This window comes from Lissotriton vulgaris, chromosome 5 (genome assembly GCF_964263255.1).
Source record: "Lissotriton vulgaris chromosome 5, aLisVul1.2, whole genome shotgun sequence".
Lineage (NCBI taxonomy): Eukaryota > Metazoa > Chordata > Amphibia > Caudata > Salamandridae > Lissotriton > Lissotriton vulgaris.
The window spans coordinates 1,058,984,387-1,059,004,664 of record NC_141693.1 but is presented as its reverse complement, the minus strand read 5'-3'; the positions used below and the strand labels follow the sequence as shown (position 1 = coordinate 1,059,004,664).

The following is a 20,278-nucleotide window of genomic DNA, read 5'->3' as shown; positions in this document are numbered from 1 at the left end:
CTGCTCTAAACATATGTTTCCTTTATGGCAGTGCTTGGCAGTGCTTTGAGGCTACCAATCATCCAGTCAGTTTGCTGTATTTTCCCTGCTACCACATTTCAAACTAGGGATACCAACTTAAAGTTAAGACTCAGATTTACAATTCCTCCACATTTACAGCTTGTTGAACAAGTTACTTACCTTCGGTAACGATATATCTGTAAGAAACATTAGTTAGTGTTAGATTCCTTACCTTAGAATATCCCCAGGCGTCAGTCTGGATCCGGAAACTTTTGCGTAGCAGTACCCCTGCGCGTCGGTAGGCGTCGTCTGCAGGCGTCCCCTGCGGCTCCGCGTCCGTCGTTGGCGTCGTGCGCCGTGATGACGTCGCTGGAGTATATAGACGCCGCCTCCGCGCGCTGACGTCAGTTCTTTGCACACAGCATTTCGGCGCCAGGAGACGCAGAGCCATGAGAGAACCAACACTGGTGCCATGTAAAAACTAGAGCCCTGAAAGGGATGACCTTAACCCTAGGTATCAGTTCGCAGAACGGGGAGGATGGGTGGGTTCGGTAAGGAATCTAACACTAACTAATGTTTCTTACAGATATATCGTTACCGATGGTAAGTAACTTGTTCATCTGAAAGAAACACGTTAGTGTTAGATTCCTTACCTTAGAATACATACCCCAGCAATACCAACCCCGGTGGTGGGTCTGCGAACCAATACAAAACTACACCAGAAAGTCCTGGAGGACAGAACGGCCAAAGAAGCCATCCCTCCGGACTTGACTGTCCAGGCAGTAGTGCCTCGCAAAGGTGTGCAGCGAGGCCCACGTAGCCGCTTGGCAAATGTCCTGCAAGGGGACTCCCCGGCCCAGGGCAGTAGTAGCCGCCGTGGCCCGAGTGGAATGGGCCCTCAGCCCAACAGGAGGCTCCTTCCGAGCCAAAGAGTAGCACGCTTTGATGCAGAGGACGACCCATCGAGAGATGGTTCGCTTACAAACCGCCCGTCCCTTCTTCGCACCCACGTAGCCAACAAACAGTTGGTTATCCACCCGGAACTGGCGTGTGCGATCCATGTAGAATGAAAGCGCACGTTTTGGGTCCAGACGGTGGAGCCGCTCTTCATCCTTTGAAGGATGCGGAGGCGGGAAGAAGGAAGGGAGGGTGATGGACTGCCCGATGTGAAAGGCCGAAACAACCTTGGGCAGGAAAGAAGGTCTAGTCCTCAGAACCACCTTGTCAGGATGAATGGACAGGAAAGGAGGTTGGACAGAAAGAGCCTGGAGCTCACTCACTCTCCTGGCAGAGGTGATGGCAACCAGGAAAGCCGTCTTTAAAGTCAGGAGACGGAGAGGACAAGAATGAAGGGGCTCAAAGGGAGCACACATCAGGAAGGTCAGAACCAGGTTCAAATCCCACTGAGGCATCACAAACGGAACAGGTGGAAACATGTGAGTGATGCCTTTTAAGAACCGAGTTACAATCGGGGATTTGAACAAAGAAGGCTGATCAGGAAGCCTCAAAAAGGCTGAAAGGGCAGAAAGGTAGCCTTTGATAGTGCCCAGAGCAGAGCCCCGCTGGGCAAGAGAAAGAAGAAACAGAAGAACCTCCGAAAGAGGGGCAGAGAGAGGATCCACAGCCTTTGCTGTGCACCATGCCACAAATCTGTTCCACCGACAGGCGTATACCGACTTAGTGGAGGGACGCCTGGCTGCCAGAATAACATCACAGACTTCAGGAGGCAAGTCAAATGGCCTCAACTGCCGCCGCTCAATCTCCAAGCATGGAGGTGGAGACTGGACAGGTTCGGGTGGAGGACCGTCCCCTGCTGCTGCGACAGAAGGTCCTCCTGAAGAGGCAGACGGATCGGGGGACCGACTGACATGCTGAGTAGCTCGGGATACCAGTACCTTCGAGCCCAGTCCGGAGCCACAAGGATAACTTGGGCCCGGTCGCGCCTGATCTTCTTCAGCACTCTGGGCAGAAGTGGTATAGGCGGAAAGGCGTATAACAGACCGCAACTCCACTCGTGCCGAAAGGCGTCGCCGTGCGGGTGCCGTCTTGGAAACTCCAACGCGCAGAACTGATGACATTGCGCGTTCTCTTCTGTGGCGAATAGATCTAACCAAGGCTCTCCCCATTGCAGAAAGATGCCTTGCACCACGTCCGAGTTCAGACGCCATTCGTGATCCATCGAGCACCGACGGCTGAGTTCGTCCGCCCTGGCGTTCAGAGAACCTGCCAGGTGTTGAACCGTCAGAGTCACGCCCTGACGTTCCAGCCATTGCCAGAGGCGCAGAGCCTCCTGGCAAAGGGTCCACGACCCCACACCGCCCTGTTTGTTGCAGTACCACATGGCGGTGGTGTTGTCGGTGAACACCTGCACTACACTCCCGTTGACAAAGGGGAGGAATGCCTTCAGTGCCAGACGAATCGCCCGCAGCTCCAACAAGTTGATATGGAGCCGGGACTCCGCCGGAGACCAGATGCCTCTGATCTCCGCCTCTCCCAAGTGGCCCCCCCAGCCCTGGAGGGACGCGTCCGTCACGACAACGTGCTCCGGTTGGGGAAGGGAGAGGGACTTGCCCCTGACCCAATCGCGGTCCGTAAGCCACCACTGCAGTTGTATCGCAGTGCCCTCCGAGATCAAGACGTGGTCGGACAAGTTGCCCTGATGCTGGGCCCACTGAAACTTCAGGTCCCACTGCAGAGCCCGCATCCGCCACCGGGCGTGATGCACCAGAAGGATGCAGGAAGCCATCAGTCCCAGCAGCCGCAGCGTCAACCTGACCGAAACTCGGGATAGCGGCTGAAAGATGGGAATCAAAGCCTGAATATCCCGAACCCGCCGTTCCGGAGGATAAACCCGAAACTGCGCCGAGTCCAGAACCGCTCCGATGAAGAGGAGCTTTTGAGAGGGACACAGGTGTGATTTCGGCACATTGATGGAGAACCCCAGGTCGTGCAAGAGGTCTGCCGTCATCTGAAGGTGGTGGACGACTGTCTGGGGCGAGCCCGCCTTCAACAACCAGTCGTCTAGGTAGGGGAAGACTGAAACCCCTAACCTGCGCAGATGGGCTGCGACCACCGCCATCACCTTTGTGAACACCCGTGGGGCGCTGGTAAGGCCGAAGGGGAGCACGATAAACTGAAAGTGCTCCAGGCCTACCGTGAACCGCAGGTAACGCCGGTGGGCCGGCAGGACGGGGATGTGAAAATAGGCGTCCTGCAAGTCCAACGCTACCATCCAGTCTTGCGGGTCTAGAGCAGCCAAGACCTGAGCTAACGTCAACATCTTGAACTTCTCCTTCCGGAGGAAGCCGTTGACGTTCCTTAGATCCAAGATAGGACGTAGGCCCCCCCCTTGTCCTTCTTGGGCACCAGAAAGTAGTGGGAATAACAACCACGCCCTACTTCTGGCCCAGGAACGCGCTCGATGGCCCCCTTGGCCAAGAGGGCCGTAACTTCCTCCTGCAGAAGTGTCAAGTGGTCCCCCGACACACGGTGGTTCTGCGGTGGCATGGCTGGAGGAGAGGTCTCGAAGGGGAGGGAGTAGCCCCTTCGGACAATTTGCAGCACCCACCTGTCCGAAGTGATTGTGCGCCAGTGAGCGTGGTGATGGCGAACCCTGCCACCCACTGGCGTCACATGGGGCCGAAAGCACGGACTAGGAGGATTTTGGGGTAGATGCTGCGGGGGAGGGTGTGGTCTGACCCCGCCGTTGTCCCCGACCGCCACCACGGCGGTTTCCACGGCCGCCACCGCGTTGAAAGGATTGTTGCGGCGCGTGGCTGACAGCACGTGTGGGGGCGCCCCTTCCTTGGCCACGAAAGGGGCGAAACGAACCCGGTTGCTGACGCTGGGTCGAGAGACCCAAGGACTTGGCCGTGACCCTAGAGTCCTTGAAGCGTTCCAGCGCGTGGTCCACCTTGTCACCGAACAGGTGACAGCCATCAAACGGCATGTCCATCAGGGTATTCTGGACATCAGCCGAAAAATTGGCGGATCTCAGCCAGGCGTGCCGACGAATCGCCACCGTCGTAGACATAGCTCTGCCCAGCGAGTCGGTCGTATCAAGACCACACCGAATTGAATATTTCGCTGCATCTCGGCCCTCAGCCACAGCCTGACCGAGTTTTGCCCGCACCTCCATGGGGCATTCTGGCAGCAGCTCCGCGACCGTATCCCACACAGAGTGGGTGTAGCGGCCCAAGAGGCAGGCGGTGTTGCAAGACCGCAGGCCCAAACTAATGGACGAGAAGACCTTTTTGCCAAACTGGTCATACCTCTTGGATTCCCGGTCGGGCGGGGCCGACGGGAATGCGGACTGGGAGGTCGAGGCATGGATCACCAGACTCTCAGGAGTGGGGTGGGTAGACAGGTACTTGGGGTCGTCCGGACAAGGACAGTGGCGCCTGGCCACGTTCCGATCAACAGGCGCACCTGAAGCGGGCCTGGACCACGTGCCCAACAGAACGTCTGACAAGGCTTCATTAAACGGCAGCAGTGGCTCCTGTGGGCATGACTGCGGTTTGAAGACCTCGGTGAGGATGTTAGGCCTCACGGCCGCGACGGGGAGCTCAAGGTTTAAGGCCTTGGCAGCCCTCATCAGCACCACAGAATAGGCAGCTCCCTCCACCGATGCCACGGAAGGAGGAGAGATCAAACCAGGGTTAGGAGAGTCGTCCAAACCACTGGCATCCCCCAAGTCACCTGTCCAGTCCGGGTCATACTGGCACTCGCGTGACAGAGGGTCCTCGGACCCCTCCCAACCTTCACCGTACTCCTCATCCTCTCCGTATTCGGAGTCAATGATGAAGACCGGCTCCTCGGGGTTCATGGGCCCCATCGGCGCCGGGACCGGCGTCGAGCGACGCCCGTCCGGCGCCGCGTCGGAGAAGGTAAGGGGACGGCGCCGCCCGGAGCCGGCGTCGGAACCCCACCGCCGGCCGGAGCCGGCACTGGAGAACCGGCGCCGCGCGGGGGCGGCGTCGGGGGCAATCCCGATGGCAACGGCGCCGGGGAGGCCGGAAGACCAGCCGGCGCCGATCCCGAAGGCCCTTGCGGCGCCGGGGTCGGAGCCGTCGGCGGCGCCGGGGCCGGAGCACCCGACGGCGCCGAGGCAGGGACACCCGAACCGCCAGGGCCCCCAGACGGTAGCACTGGGCCCGAAGGCACCGTAGGCCCAGTCGGAGAAGCGAGCGCCCTCATGGCCATGAGGAACGCCTCGATCTCCTCAGGCGTCGCGCCATGCCCAGGGACCGGAGGGTATGAGGCAGGCCGCGCCGGCGACTCTCGCGGAGCCGCGGGGTTGGGGTCACCCGAGCCCCCGGCCGCATCGCGCGAGCGTCGGGGGGAGTCGGGGGTACGATGACGACGCCCCGACTTCTTGTGCTTCCTACCTGACGAGCCTGACGAGTGGTGTCGACTTCCGGAACGCTCGGCGCGGCTCCTCGACCGCTCCCTCGAACGCTCTCTCGACCTCCGGCCGGACCGGGACCGCTCCCGGTCCCGACGTGGGGCCGACACCCGGAGCTCCAGCAGCTTGCGGGACCGCTCCCGCCTAGCCTTGTTGGTGAGGGCCCGGCAGTCGACACAGGAGTCCACGTCGTGGTCGGGGCCCAGACACCGGAGACAGAGGCGGTGATGGTCCGTGACCGACATCGTGCGCTCACAGTCATCGCAATTCTTAAACCCAGGCATCCTATCAGGCACAGTAAGAGAAAAAACAATCGAAAAACTTGGTCAAAGACCGGAGTACTGCTCTTTAGATCTGCGTCCACTGGCGCGGAAAAAAGAAGAACTGACGTCAGCGCGCGGAGGCGGCGTCTATATACTCCAGCGACGTCATCACGGCGCACGACGCCAACGACGGACGCGGAGCCGCAGGGGACGCCTGCAGACGACGCCTACCGACGCGCAGGGGTACTGCTACGCAAAAGTTTCCGGATCCAGACTGACGCCTGGGGATATTCTAAGGTAAGGAATCTAACACTAACGTGTTTCTTTCAGATCTAGCAGATAGGCTGTGGGGAGTTTTAGTAAGTCCAAGGCAAAGACACAGAAAACATATGATTAGAGAAGTAGCTGGTTTTTAAGATCGAAAGAGGATTGCAACTTAATCATGGTGTAATCAGCTCTTTACTAAACTGAAGTAGGGTTGGGGCAATGCAGATGGATACTGGGATTTAGTGTTTCAAATTCGGAGGGCATAAATTTAAATTTATTTTTATTTTCCTGCTCTTCATCTCCAGTGTGGTGCTGTTCTGGCTGCGGGTGTGCAGAACGCCACAGAATATGGTGAGCTTGGAGGTTATTAGCCAGACAGGCAGGTGTGCCAGTTGTGATGGCTTGATAGATGAAGTTGCTGTTCTAAAGGTACTGTGGGCTGTCAGTGTAGTCCCATCAGGGAGGGGGTAATGTGCTTGATATTTATTAGGATGTGTGCTTGCTTAGGGGCAAAGTAGGTGATTGTTTTCTTCTTTAGACAATTTAACAACTCATCTTGTGTGTTCTTTGGGGCTCTTACATACATTATGCCTAATGAGTTTTTAATTAAACCAGTAAGAAGATAACAAGCTGCCCGTCATTTCCTCGTAGGCTTACAGTTAACATAAGTGCACACATATTACATTAAGGTTTTTAAAAAAAAACATCATACCTGGGTCGAATACTAAGTTCAGGAACAGAGCAACTGAAGAACGGATGGGATATTGGCAAAAACCTAGCAATAGAGAAAACAATGCCATTATTCAATAGCCAAGTTACAATTTGACTTTTATGTTAGATGAGAAAACTAAGTCTGTCAGAACCCACAAAGATCATTATATTTTAAACTCCACTTCTACTGTCGGATAGAAGTGACCAAAAACGTTTATTCAGAGAATACATTACCTAGAACTATAGGAAAAGGAGACAAGGAAGAAAACTACAAAACATCCTGGTATGCTGAACAATATCCCCTACCAATAGCAGCTCACAATACTTCTTTGTTCCTTTTGGCAGAGAGAAGTATGGGGTTATTTCCTTTCTTTGATGTAGTGTATTGAAGAATTCTATTTCAGTAGGAAACATTTATTTTAATGATAATGTTCGCATGCCATGCCCAGCTGGTCCTGAACTCAGGGCAGGGTGGGCACAGCCGTATGGGTTAAAGGTATTGCAGTTTGTAAACACTGAGTCCAGAGCACACATAAAGTTAATTGTTGTAAAACATGTAATGTGTGAGTATCACAGTCTTTGTAATGAAATAGCAAGAGTAAGGAAACAAGATCGACAAACAAAAGTTGATTCTTTTGGTTTTATATAAGATTGTGGTCCTCCTTCAAGAGGCGATCCAAAGAAAAAGCCAGCCGACACGTGTTTCCTCAGACGGGTAGTTACCCGTGACTCTTCAGGACTGAATCTATTTGAAAAATGCGGTATTGATGGACTGGTGATATTTCCAACCCGGTCCTGATCGGGGCAAAGGGTTGCGAAAAGCCACTGTGGGCCGGTATCGTACAGGTAAAACCAATGCAGTGAGAGTTCACAACGACGGACGGGTACTGCCGTTAATTGTACAAAAGTGTTGGCACGCTGGACTGAAGCACGGAGTGCCGAGTGATGTGCTGTAACCGGATACGGTCCACCGATACCGCATTTTTCAAATAGATATTTTAGAGGAATGCGGACTCTTCTATTGATGATAATCTGTTTATTTCCACTGATGTACCATCAATGGTTAAATCTGTAAATAAGCAGACCATTTCTAGATGGGTTTCCTTGGATATGCAGCACTGTTACAAAATTGCAGGTAAAGGCCTTCTCTCCAGATGGGTCATCTGCTCACTCTCGAGGTGGAAAAGTATCCTCCTCCTCTTGGAGATATTCCTATATAATTTGTCAGGCAACTTGCTGGGGCTCACAGCAGCAACCTTGTCACAATTAGCATGCTGTTTGCCATAGGTTTAGTCTGAAACATTTGTCTCCTCAGACCTCTTTTTTTCTGTGGTGCTTTAGGAGGGTTTTATAGAGGGCTGAGCGGCAGCAAATATTCTTCAGAAAAACGTGTTATCTATCTGGTAAGGTTCTTTTTGATGGATATGGTGCTCCCACAGATTCTCGGTCACCATCCCTCCTTCCCTCTTGAGGATTATGTTCTCACATGCCATATTTTGTTACCTCTACTAGTTGCATTCTTAGCCTTTTCAGGGCTAAAACAAACAGGATGGAATGGACATTGCGGGCTCCAGTAGAGCCACAGACTAAGTACTCAACCTCACTTCTCATTTCCCAGCTCAAACGATGTTGCTCGGTGTCGCCTGGTGCTGCTGAAGAGAAACTTATGAAACATTTCTAGATCCAACATAGCAATAACATACAGTAATGAAATCTGCTAAGTGTTCATATCCCTCAGAGAGAACGTTACATAAGTTAATTAGCTTGTTTATTCATAGCATGGGACTAGACCTTCTGAACAAGATGAAGTTACCATTACGTAGCCCCGGATACTCTTAGTTTGTAGACATTTTACCACTTATAACTTGTGGATATTGTGACACGTACTGATGAGACTGGCAATTACTTTTAGGACTTTGTGTCATACATGTCATTTACCCTTCACTGTTCATGTTAGTTCTCTTCTTGAACAAAGGAGCCAACATGGGGTATTTTCTGGACAATGACCAAGTGTTGACATGAGAGAACTGATAATGGGAAGAGATATGGACATACACAAACATAGTCACTATAAAAGGTACCGTTAATGCTTTTCTTACATCCTTCAAGTTTTTTGCATTCTCAACATATGGTGGATTAAAGAGCAGGTGAGAACAAGAAATTGAGATGAGGAAGGCATCAAGGGGCAGCATAGATCTTCAAAGACATATTTAGAGAACCTTCTTGGCCAAATTCTGTGCTGCTCCGGGAGGAAGCCTTGAGAATATAATGTCAGTAGAATTATTACAAGCATAAATCACAGACCCACTCAACATCGCTCTAATATTAACATGACTGGTGAATGCCTGGTTACTTAACAGTAATCTTCATTACTTCGAGTCCTGGTCTTCTCATTCCATTCTTTACACATGAGCAATTTGCCTGCTCCACAGAACGTAGTTGAAGTCAAAATTCATACCCCAATATGGCGCTGATTACTCAGCATCCATAAAGGGGGAAGCACATCAGCAAGACAGCCTGAGAATACCAAAGAAACTCAAAAGAAAAACAATCACCAGAAACAACAGAATATTCGGAGGGAGGGACAGGATAAGGGATGGAACAGAAATAACAGGACTCAGAGTATTGAAGATTACCATTAAGTAAGCAATCATTACCTCCTTGTCCATTTTCCCGTTCCATTCCTTACATGAGCCCAAACCCAAGCACATGGTGATTGAGCCACACTGAAACCAAAATTGATGCAACACACTTGATGTGTTTAATTCAAAACTACAGCATAGATCACATATTGAGTACAACTGATAAAAAAAGAGCAGCAAAGTCTGATGATGTAGCCATCCCAACTTAAGATGGTAATGGGAAACAGGTGTGTTGGGAGAAGCCCATGTAGCAGCATTACAAATGTCACGGAGGGACGCCCCTTAAACACTGCCCAGAGTTGACCGACCCTGGACTGAGGATGGAAGAGAAAGGTGAGAAGCCTCGTATGACAAAAGAATAGCATACTTGACCTACGAGTCACAGTGCATGAGAAAGGATATAGACCCTTCCCAGAGACACCATAGGTAACAAACAATGAACCCACCTGCTGAAAAGAACTGGTACTGTTTAGGTGGATGCGAAGGGCCCTCTACACATCCGGAGAATGGAGAATCTCCTCCTCCAGTGAGGAAGGGTTAGGACATAAAACCGTCAGGACAATTTCTTCCTGACAGCAGAAATCAGACAAAACCTTGGGCAGAAAAAATAGAGTAGGGCAGAAATTCATCTTGTCAGGACAGAAACCTGAAAGGAAAAAAGGAAATAATTTAGCAAAGCCCCAGTTTCACCAACCCTGTGCCCAGAAGAAACCACAGCCAAAAACAAAACCTTAGTGGAAAGAAACTTAAGGTCAACTGAAAGAAGAGGTTCTAAGGGAGGAACTGTCAATGCCTGAAGTATGAACGGATGATCGGGGGAGGGGGGGGGGGGGGGGGGGGGGGGGAGGGTTGAGAGGCGGGAAACCACCCATCTCCGCTGTGGGAGGAACCCACAGCGGAGATGGATGAATGGAAAACCTCCAATTGGGATGCACTGCCAAACCCTGAAGAAGTAGAAACCAAAGATCTCCTAGGCCCTTCTAGGATGACTAGAAGAACCACTGCCTGATCCACCCGAATTTTCATGCGAACTCTGCGGAAACGGGGGGAAAGGCAAACGGAAGCCCCGGGCCACGGATTGGAGAAGGCATCTATCATCTAGGCTGACCTGTAAGAAACCAGGGTGCGAACTGAGGGAGAAGGGAAGTTTGTTCCAAGGCACAAAGATCCAGCCAGTGGAAACTAGAGAGACTGTGCTGAAATAAAAGGCATGACAGACATAAGTTCACAGACAAGGGGAATGCCCTGCTCAAAGAATCTGCGGGCCCATTCTCCTTCCCCGAAGATAGACTGCCTAGAGAGAGGAGATTCCTCTGAGCCCACAGGCCAATCTTCTAGGAATGGAGAAACAGAGCCCATCGCATCCCCCCTTGCTGGTTGACATATGCACGTACGACCTGGTTGTCTGTCTGGACACAGACAGTCTGGTTTCGATGGAGAGGAGTGAAGCAAAGAAGTGCCTGCCAATGCCAAACCGCCATCAAATGCCTCCAGTTCGTTGACTGAAGAGACGCGAAGTGGGATATCTGCCCTGGGCCTTGGAATTCCCAGATCTGCCCCCCCCCACCCCTTCACTCCCCCATTTGGAGCTAGCATTGGTCATTAAGACCACCGAGGGAGTAGGATTGAGACTGAGACCCCTGGAGGGATTGTGGAGCGACAACCACAATTGGAGAGACTCCTGAATCTCTGGGGTAACAGGAATGAGCGCCTTGTATTCCTGAAAAGCCGGATAACAGTGACGAAGAAGGTGATACATGAGGAGATAACAATGAAGCTGGGCCCAGGGGATCACTTGCAGAGTGGAGGTCCTCTCCACCTGACTCCACAGATAGGCAGACACCTGAGGTTGGTAAAGAACCCAAGAGAGATGTTGGAACAGAGACAATTGTCTTTCAGGAGACAGGAACACCATCCCCAGATCAATCCTGAAGGCGGCCTGATTAATTTTAGAGCAAAAGAGGGATGCGGGGCGTGGCTAGCAGCCAGTGGGAATGGTCGCTTGTTAAAGCGACTCCTGGCCCTCGTACGAATATCCATGACAAAGATCCGCTTTAAGCTGGGGGACTCCCCTGAAACTGGGAGCCCCCAATCTTTGACCTCCGTAGCACGACTGGTCGCGGTGCTGAGCCGATCGAAAAAGCTGTGCCGGGGATAAAGCTGCTGTTACAGAGGGTCCCCCCAGAGCTCGCAAAATGGCGCCTGGGCTCGAGCTCCGACCGAAGTACGGGGACGCAGTTTTTGATGGATTGCGGCTCAGAGAAAGGGCTTTTTGCCAGCAATGCACCCCCCCCCCCCCATGATGTATTGGAGCCTGTGAGTGGACCGTGGGCCTATTAAGGTACATCGCAGACCGGCCGAGAATTGTTTTCCGCGACACTCAGGCTTTTGGGACTACTACCGCTGGAGATCCGGTGAGGGGGTCCCGAACCCGTGAAGAGCTGCAAATTTTTCATGTACGACCTCTGCAAGACTACATTTTGACACCTGCCTATTTGCTTAATTTGAGCACTGAACACCGGACTTCCCAGCACAGACCCGACCGTGTACTGCTGCAGTCGTGGCGCAGACCCAGTGGGAACCCAGAAGTGACTCCTTTACCTGCAGCGGCGCCGGGCCTGTCAGTACAACGGTGAGTGCATTGCTGGCAAAAAGCCCTTTCTCTGAGCCGCAATCCATCAAAAACTGCGTCCCCGTCGCAAGGAGCGAAATCGCTCACACTGGAAGACGTCATGGAGGCGATTGCTGGAGTCCGCTCCTCCCTGGAAACCCGAATTGACTCTGTTAACATTGAGGTGACTCTCTTGCGAGCTGACCTGCGCAAAATGGACACTAAGGTCAAGGATGTAGAGGTAAAAACGGCGGCCCTCATTGACGACACCTCCACGCTTCAACAGCAAGTTGCCCAGCTCCAGAAACAACAGAAACAAATGTCTGAATTGCTAGACGACTATGAAGGGAGGGCGCGTCGAAACAATGTCCGCATTTTGGGAGTTCCGGAGAAAATGGAGGAGCCATCAGCGGACCTGTTCGTTGACGATTTGGTCACGAAACATCTCCGACCCAAACAACTCTCGAGCTATTTTTCCATCGAACGGGCACACAGGGTTCCGGGGGGGAAGACCGAAACCGGGGGGCCCACCTCGCCCCATCATTGCGAGGGTCTTCAACTTTAGAGATCGAGACACTATCCTACAGGCCGCCCGATCTGGACCGCCTTTACTTCTTGAAAACGCTTGCATCTCGATATTCCCGGATTTCACCATGAAGGTGCAGGCGAGAAGACGCAGCTTCCTAGAGGTCAAGAATGCCCTACGAACTCAAGGCATTAAATACTCCATGCTTTTTCCTGCTAAGCTCCGCCTAGAGATGGATGGCAGAGCTTGGTTCTTCCTATCGCCGGAGGAAGTGTGGGACTGGCTAGAGGGCTGGCGCCGAGCGGGGAGGTCTCCGCGAGACGCTGGAAGTCAGGAGGACCCTCCGAGAGAAGACCATATGCCAGGGAGCCAAGACTTATTTACCGGAACTACTGATGATGTATGGGGATGATCCCCGAGCCCACAGGGGCCACTTATATAGATGTTGACTGGTTTATTATTACTGCCGGGGGTGGCGACCCTCTGTATTTCCTTGTACACCTGCTCTTGAACTTTGCCCTATTCGGCCCCGATCGGGCTGCACCGGCTGCCTAACAAGTAACTTTTCTAATTTGTGAATGTTAAACGGGGTCTATCTGTAGTCTTACACATGTATATTATTTGTATTGCTTCTAATATCGGGCGAGTGGCTCTACCAGCCAACCAAGTACCCCGATTCTAATGGGGAGAGCGACAGGCACTCTGCCTAGTTGGGGTGTGGATAGTTCCAAGTCCGCGGGCAGGGAAGCAGGGAGGGGGGATTGGGGAGGGGGTGAAGAATTATGGGGTTGTTTTATTACCGTCTTGCTGTTTCCTTTTGTTCTCAGTGGAGTCCTCTCTGGTCGTGATTTTCTGCTCACACGTGGTTCCTTTCTGACAGATTGGCCACCTCGGTTGGCCTCCGGCCCCCCCGGGGCCAGAGATCCGTCCTCTCCTATACTACGATGGGTTCCGGGGTTCCGCCGCAACGAGCGGCTCCCCTCCAGCCCTTCCTCATATCGGTTCCATCACTTCCGCTTCTATGACAGACTCTCTGTAAGACCCTTAATATCCTATCCTGGAATGTCAATGGGCTGGGTCATAAAATAAAAAGAAGTGTAGTCCTCCAATTTCTTCGGCGCCACTCCCCTGACATTGTCTTGCTCCAGGAAACACATTTAGTGGGTAACACCTGCAGGCACTCCAACGCGGGGGATACAAACTATTAGTCCACGCAGGGTTCTCCTCGGGATCCCGCGGCACTGGGATTCTGATCTGCAAGACTCTTGCACTTACTCACACTCGGACTTGGGCGGACCCACTGGGCCGATTTGCGCTAGCCGAAGCCGCCTGGGAAGGGCGCCCCCTAAATATTATCTCAGCATATCTTCCGCTGACGTTGAACCGAGACTCCCTTAAGGAGCTAGGCGCTCAATTGTTAGGCCTTTCCCCGGGTACTCTCCTGATCGGCGGGGACTTTAATGTGACGATGTGTGACGACATTGATCGTAAACCTAAACGTAGTTCCCATCGACACAGTTCAGACTTGGCGGACTTCGCCCACAGATATATGGCGCCTTCATCATCCAGACGTGCCGTACTTCACTTATTATTCCAATGCACATAATAGTATGTCTAGGATCGACCATTTATTTTGCCCCACTGCGGACGTCGGGTGCTTCGTCTACTCGAGAGGCCTCCCCCGCGGCATCTCCGACCACTCACCAATTAGTGTGGACCTCACCTATAATCGCCAATTTACACGGAGCCCCATTGTCATCAACCCCTGGCTAATGCAAATCCCCGACATTAGGGAAGCAATGCAGAAACGTACTGAACTCTACTTCGCTGAAAATACTGGGTCTGTGAACTCTACGATCACACTCTGGGAGGCATACTTGGGGGTGATGAAGGGAGAGGCACTGGCTCTAAAGAAGGGTTACCTGAGGAAGCATAATGAACAGATCCTTCATGCTGAATCGGAACTCATCAACCTCGAGACGTCCCATAACATCGCCCCGTCAGATGCTACTGCTGCCAGGCTCCGTACCCAACAACTAGTCTATAGGGCCCAGTCCCAGGAAAGGGCGCAGGCGAGGCTGCTCCACACGCGCCACCGGGTCTACAAATTTGGTGACAGCGCAGGTAAGATGCTTGCCTGGCTGGAGCGTCGGGATCAGGGGTCTAGATGGGTATCGCCCATAGTTAAGCCTGATGGCTCCACGGTGACGGACCCTCAGGACATCGCAGAGGCCTTTGCTGACCATCTAGAGCGGATCTATACGGCTGGAGAGGGCTACACGACTGATGAGTCCAGGCAACTCCTGGACGAGATGCGTCTCCCAACTGTGTCAGACGAGGATAGGCTGGCCCTGGACGCCGACATCACGGCGGGGGTATTAACTGCAGCACTGTTTGCTGTTAACTCCGGTAAGGCTATGGGCCCGGACGGGTTCCCTATCAAATTTCTGAAGGGCATGGTCCCAGACGCTATCCCTCATCTTCGAAATATGTTTATTGAAAGTCAAGAGATCGGAGTCCTTCCGCTCGCCCAACGGCTGGCCTCTATAGTGGTCATCCTCAAACCCACTAAACCACCCAATGACTGCGGCTCCTACAGGCCTATCTCCTTGATCAGTGCGGAGGCAAAGGTTTTGGCTAAACTTCGCCTCCTCCTAGTGCTCCCCTCCCTGATTGATGATGATCAATCCGGTTTTCATCCGGGTCGCAATACCGCCTTAAATTTCCGCAGGGTGTACAATGTAATGAGCCGTCGACCCATTCTGCAACAAGATGCAGCCATTTTGTCCCTCGATGCCACAATGGCATTTGATTCTATCGAATGGCCATATCTGTTCGAGTCAGAAAAGGGGGTGGTGATGGACAGAGTCTCTGAATTAAGCAGAACACTCCTACCCAGTCAACAGATCAGGGCTTGATCCATCACCGTTTTTTAGCTCACTGCACCATCCCAGCTCAGAACCTGGCAACATGCAAATTAGTCTGTCCCTGGCCCAGTGCATCATGGGAACAGGGCAGACCAAACTACCAAGCCAATTCTTTTACTGGAAAGGAAACAAGCTTCCGGGGACTGGTTTCTGGCATTATATCTGTTCGAGGTCCTCCGCCGCTTTGGCTTTAGGCCCCAGTTCATTAGCTGGGTGCGACTTCTTTCCACGGACCTCTGGAGTCAAGTTCGAATTAATACACACACACCCAGGACGTTTCAGCTTCATCGGGGCAACAGACAGGGCTGCCCCCTATCCCCATTATTGTTTGCCCTTACCCTAGAACCCCTAGCCCATTGGATCCGCACAGACGCCTCTATCGGAGGCCTACAATGGACTGAAGATGTCACGGATAAAATTTCCCTATATGGGGACGACATATTAATATACGTGTCATCCCCTCGGTCCTCTATTACCAGCCTGTTTCATGTGCTTACCAATTTTGGGAAGTACTCAGGATATTCCATAAATAGGACTAAATATGTGCTTTATATGTTACACGGCCCCCCACCCCGACTGCCTAGAGGGTTTGCCATCACAGAGGCCACGGAGGGCTTCATGTATCTAGGCATCTTTGTTACGCCAGATTCCAGGGTGTTTTATGACCGCAATTTGTTGGGCCCCCTGCGCAGGCTTCGAAGTGACGTCGTCCACTGGCGCTCCCTCCCACTATCGCTTCCGCGTAGAGCTGCGCTGTTTAAGATGTTGGCACTCCTGCGCTTCCTATACGTCCTGCAAAACTGCCCTTTCTTGGTTCCAGATTCCTATTTTCGAACAGTTGAGAGCGAGCTTCGTCTTTTGCTATGGGATGGGGGAGCCACTAGGATTGCCCTCTACAAACTCTTTCAGGGGTGGTATGACGGGGGCATCGCCCTTCCTAACCTCTGTCTATACTACTGGGCCTCTCAGCTAGTGGCTGTGAACCAGTGGTTACACGGCTCGCCCTTGAACCCGGCCTTCCTCCTGGACAGATGTCAGACTGGTCGTGAGGGTTACTTGGGGGCTCTTTATAGTGAGCCCTCTAGAACTAGATATGTCGGGCCGATGGCACACATGGTGGCTATTTGGCACAAGGCTACTAAGAGTTTGGGATGGGCAAACAGACTCACTAAAGCAACGCCTCTGTGGTCTGCGCAGAGTCTGGGCTCCCTATGCTTCTGTCGGGGTTTCGATAAGTGGGACATGCTTGGGATTTCGAAGTTGGGAGACCTTGTTCATAAGGGTAAACTGTTGACCTTTAATGACCTACAAGCTAAATACGCCCTTGCACCCACCGAATTGTTCCGATATCTGCAAATTCAACATGCTATTCTGGCGGCTGTCCCGGATCTTGCCAGCCTTCCTGTGGCTTCTCCCCTGGAGGATAGGTTACTATTGGAACCCCTCCCTGAGAAGGCCATCTCCCTCACCTATCGTAAACTATGCAATAATCTCCCTAATCCCTTTCAATCACTGCGCTCCAAATGGGAGGCTGACTTGGGCTCCTTAGACGAGGAGGATTGGCGCTCGGCATTAATGTCCCTGAGGGAATCGGCTATTTGCCATAGATTTAGATTGATTCAATTGAAGGTGTTACACAGAGCGTATATGTCTGCCCTTACCGTGGCCATAATTGGGCGATGCCCTGATTCCCTGTGTCTGCGGGGCTGTGGCCTCCCGGGTACCTTCTACCATATTTTATGAGATTGTCCAGTGGTGCAACAGTTTTGGAATGGAGCAATCCGAAACATGAGTAGCTCCCTAGGTAAACCGCTCTTGCCAACACCCAAGGAATGTGTCCTTAACATCTGGGGAGCCAATGACCTAACTAACCCTGAGCTGCAATCGGCGGCGTTAGGCTTCCTGCTGATTAAGCGCTCTATAGCAATGAAGTGGGGTTCGCCGGACAGATTATTGGTGGTAAGCTGGATGGCTGAAATTGATCGCTGCATGATCGCTGAAAAGACAGTGTACAAGATTCGAGGATGCCCCAAGATGTGGGACAAGAAATGGGGGCACTGGAATGCTTATCGGGGGGAACTATGTGACTCTCCTACGGAGGAATTGGCCATGTCCCGAGGTGGCCATGTGGGAGGACCTGTCCCATAAACAAGTGACATTGATTGGTTTGTGTGTGTGACTCGATGTGTAATGCAGTGCTCGCGACTGATTTCTGACTCTGCTTTCTTTGTTCCAGTTTAAAAAACTAAAAAACCAAGTCGTTGGTACATCCTTGTTGGAACTGATAATTCTGTATGCACATTACTCAACTACGCCGCCGGACCCCAGGGTTGTCGGCTGAAGGGCTGTGTTGCTTTGATGCGGCTGTGACTATGTCTGCCGGCCCCTGGGTTGTAGGCTTGACACTATGTTTTACAGAACTGAACAATAAAGGTTTAAAAAAAAAAAAAAGAGGGATGCAAGGAGGACTTTCTGTAAAGGTATCCAGAAGTCTGTAGACCTGTAGCGCCTACTCCGTTGCCTTGGAAAAGGAAGAAGATACAATTAGCCAATCATCTAGGTAAGGGTAAAGGTACACTTGAAAACCATGAGAATAAAGAATATCTGCCAGGGGGACAAGAGTTTTGTAAAAACCCTATCGCCGATGAAAGGTCGAAAGGAAGTTAACTGGAATTGGTAGTGCATCGTGCCCACCGCGAAGCGCAAACATTTCTGATTCCCCAGATGGATGAGAACATGCAGGTGCACGTCCATCAGGTCTAGGGATGCGAGGTAGTTTGCCTGATGAGCCAACTGGATGATTGACAGTAAAGTCACCATCTTGAAGTGATGATATGATATGTGCATATTCACACCTTTGAGATCCAAGACTGGACAAAATTCGCCTGAGGATGGAGTAATATCCTAGTCTCTTCTCCTGGGGTGGGACCTCAATTATTGCTGCCTTCTCCATAAGAAGCCGAACATCTTTATGCATTACTGCTTGCTTCACAGGATTAAAGGACAGAGAAGACTGCTTGAAAACCAGAGCTAGGCGAGAAATAAATTCAAGCTGCTTATTGTCTGAACTGCTCAAGCAAACGTTATTCCCTGCCAGTGGTGACAAAAGAAGCTAAGTCGAACTCTAACACAAGGGATGGATAATCACTACTTTGGAGAAGAGTTGGTTGAGACAGCAGTTGACTGAGACTGGGATTTATTCTACTCCACGACCCCTGCTTCGAAAGGGCTGGCTTAGTGCCTCTAGCCTGAGAATAGACAAAGGCACGGAGATATCCAACACCTCTCCCCTTGGACAGAGGGCGAACAGGAGCACCCAGCTTCCTAATTTTCAGCCAACTGCTTCAACATCTCCTCAAGTTATGGACCAAACACCTTTGAACCCTCAAAAGGCAAATTCAAGAGGACAGACTTCTGTGTAGTGTCTGTCTTCCATGCCTACATCCAGATATGGCGACGAGACCAATAAAAGGCCCTGATGCTGCTGCCACTGCACACAAATTATCAGAGGATATGTCGGACAAGTAGCAGACCAGAAGTTCCATCAAAGCCAGAACAGAGGTAGTAGCCCCTCCGTCACTCATCGCTGTGCCGGAGTTTGAAAATCCTTCAAAAGGGACTGGACCATATAATTCTTACAGGCTGTTGCCTTGATGGAGAAATTGGAGGCGGCGTACAATTTCTTCACCGGCCCTTTCACCTTCTAAGCCACAGGGTCAGAAGGAAGGGCGTCCTCTGAAAGAAAACCCAGCCCTCAGGTTATCTAACTTGATGGACTGCAGTAATTTTTCTGAAAACCACTCCAAAGCACACCGATTGCTCAAAAAAAGAGGTAATGCAGACTTTTCAATCTCCATCCACTCATGTGAAAGTATTTTGCATACTGTGCAAGGGTAAAGAGTTAAGGTTAGGGCACTGATACTGCGTAAAAAAATAATCTTCCTCCAACTCCTATTCCACTGGCGTGAGAGATGGGGTTAGAGAGCTCAGCTTCATCCACAAAAACACCCTGCCTCCTTTCCTAATCAGGGTCCTCCGTGTCATTCAAGGGTAGAGTGGATTGCCTACCGAGGGGAACCCGAGGATGGTTTTAAACCGGAGCGCAGCAATACACGTCCGAACCAGATGGCGGAAACAAAAATCTGACAGTGGAGTCGATGCCCATGCGCACTATCACCAAAAGGAAGAGTCACCTTACCTTGTGACTAGGAAAGATTTCTTCGAAGATAAACAACTTGCAAACATCCAGACCCAACACTAGATGGCAGGAGTATGCAAAGCATGTATATCTACAGCATAAATGCCTTGAACAAATAGTTTAAGCAAATAATGCAGCGACAAAACTTACCTCTGACCCCGAAAGGCATAGTTCTGCAGCACAGAATGAAAAGAACAGGCTGCCTTGCTGATGCGCTTCCCCCTTTATGCATTCTGGGTAATCTGTGCCATATTGGGGTGAAGAATTTTGACCTCAGCAAGGTGATAGGTTCTGTGGAGTAGGCAAACTCTTCATGTGTAAGGAATGGAACAGGAAGAGGGACGAGGAGGTAATGCCACAGATACCACCTTAGCACTGATGGAGTGTGCCTGGACAAAGGATGGAAATTGGTCTTTGTAGGAAGCTGGCTCTTTATATACAGGACCAAAACGAGGTTCACTGTGTAAACAGTCCAGGGAGTTCTTATTGGTTTACAAAGGCAAAGATGAAAACACTAAATGCCCTCTTTTGTGGTAGTGTGGGTGAGTAATTCGGGCTTATCAGAGGATAGTGGTAAAGCATTTGCTGTACTCACAGAGGCAATAAATGACACACACCCACGAATAAATCGGAGACTAATTTAGAACAAGTTATTCTGAAATATTCGCATACCTAAATGAGTTTCTAGAATGTTAAATAGGATATCAAAGACCTGCTTCTTAAAAAAAT

At 51.4% G+C, this 20,278-nt stretch overlaps 1 protein-coding gene across 4 annotated transcripts in view; it reads right to left on the bottom strand.

The window, feature by feature from the left end:
- PDCD11 (programmed cell death 11) overlaps window positions 1–20,278 on the bottom strand; it is a 640,465-nt gene that overhangs the window by 266,781 nt on the left and 353,406 nt on the right. For all 4 annotated transcript variants that reach the window (XM_086922722.1, XM_086922723.1, XM_086922724.1 and 1 more), the window contains exon 21: window positions 6,647–6,709. In XM_086922722.1, coding sequence (XP_086778848.1) covers window positions 6,647–6,709 — 63 coding nt within the window. The remainder of the gene's footprint in view (window positions 1–6,646; window positions 6,710–20,278) is intronic.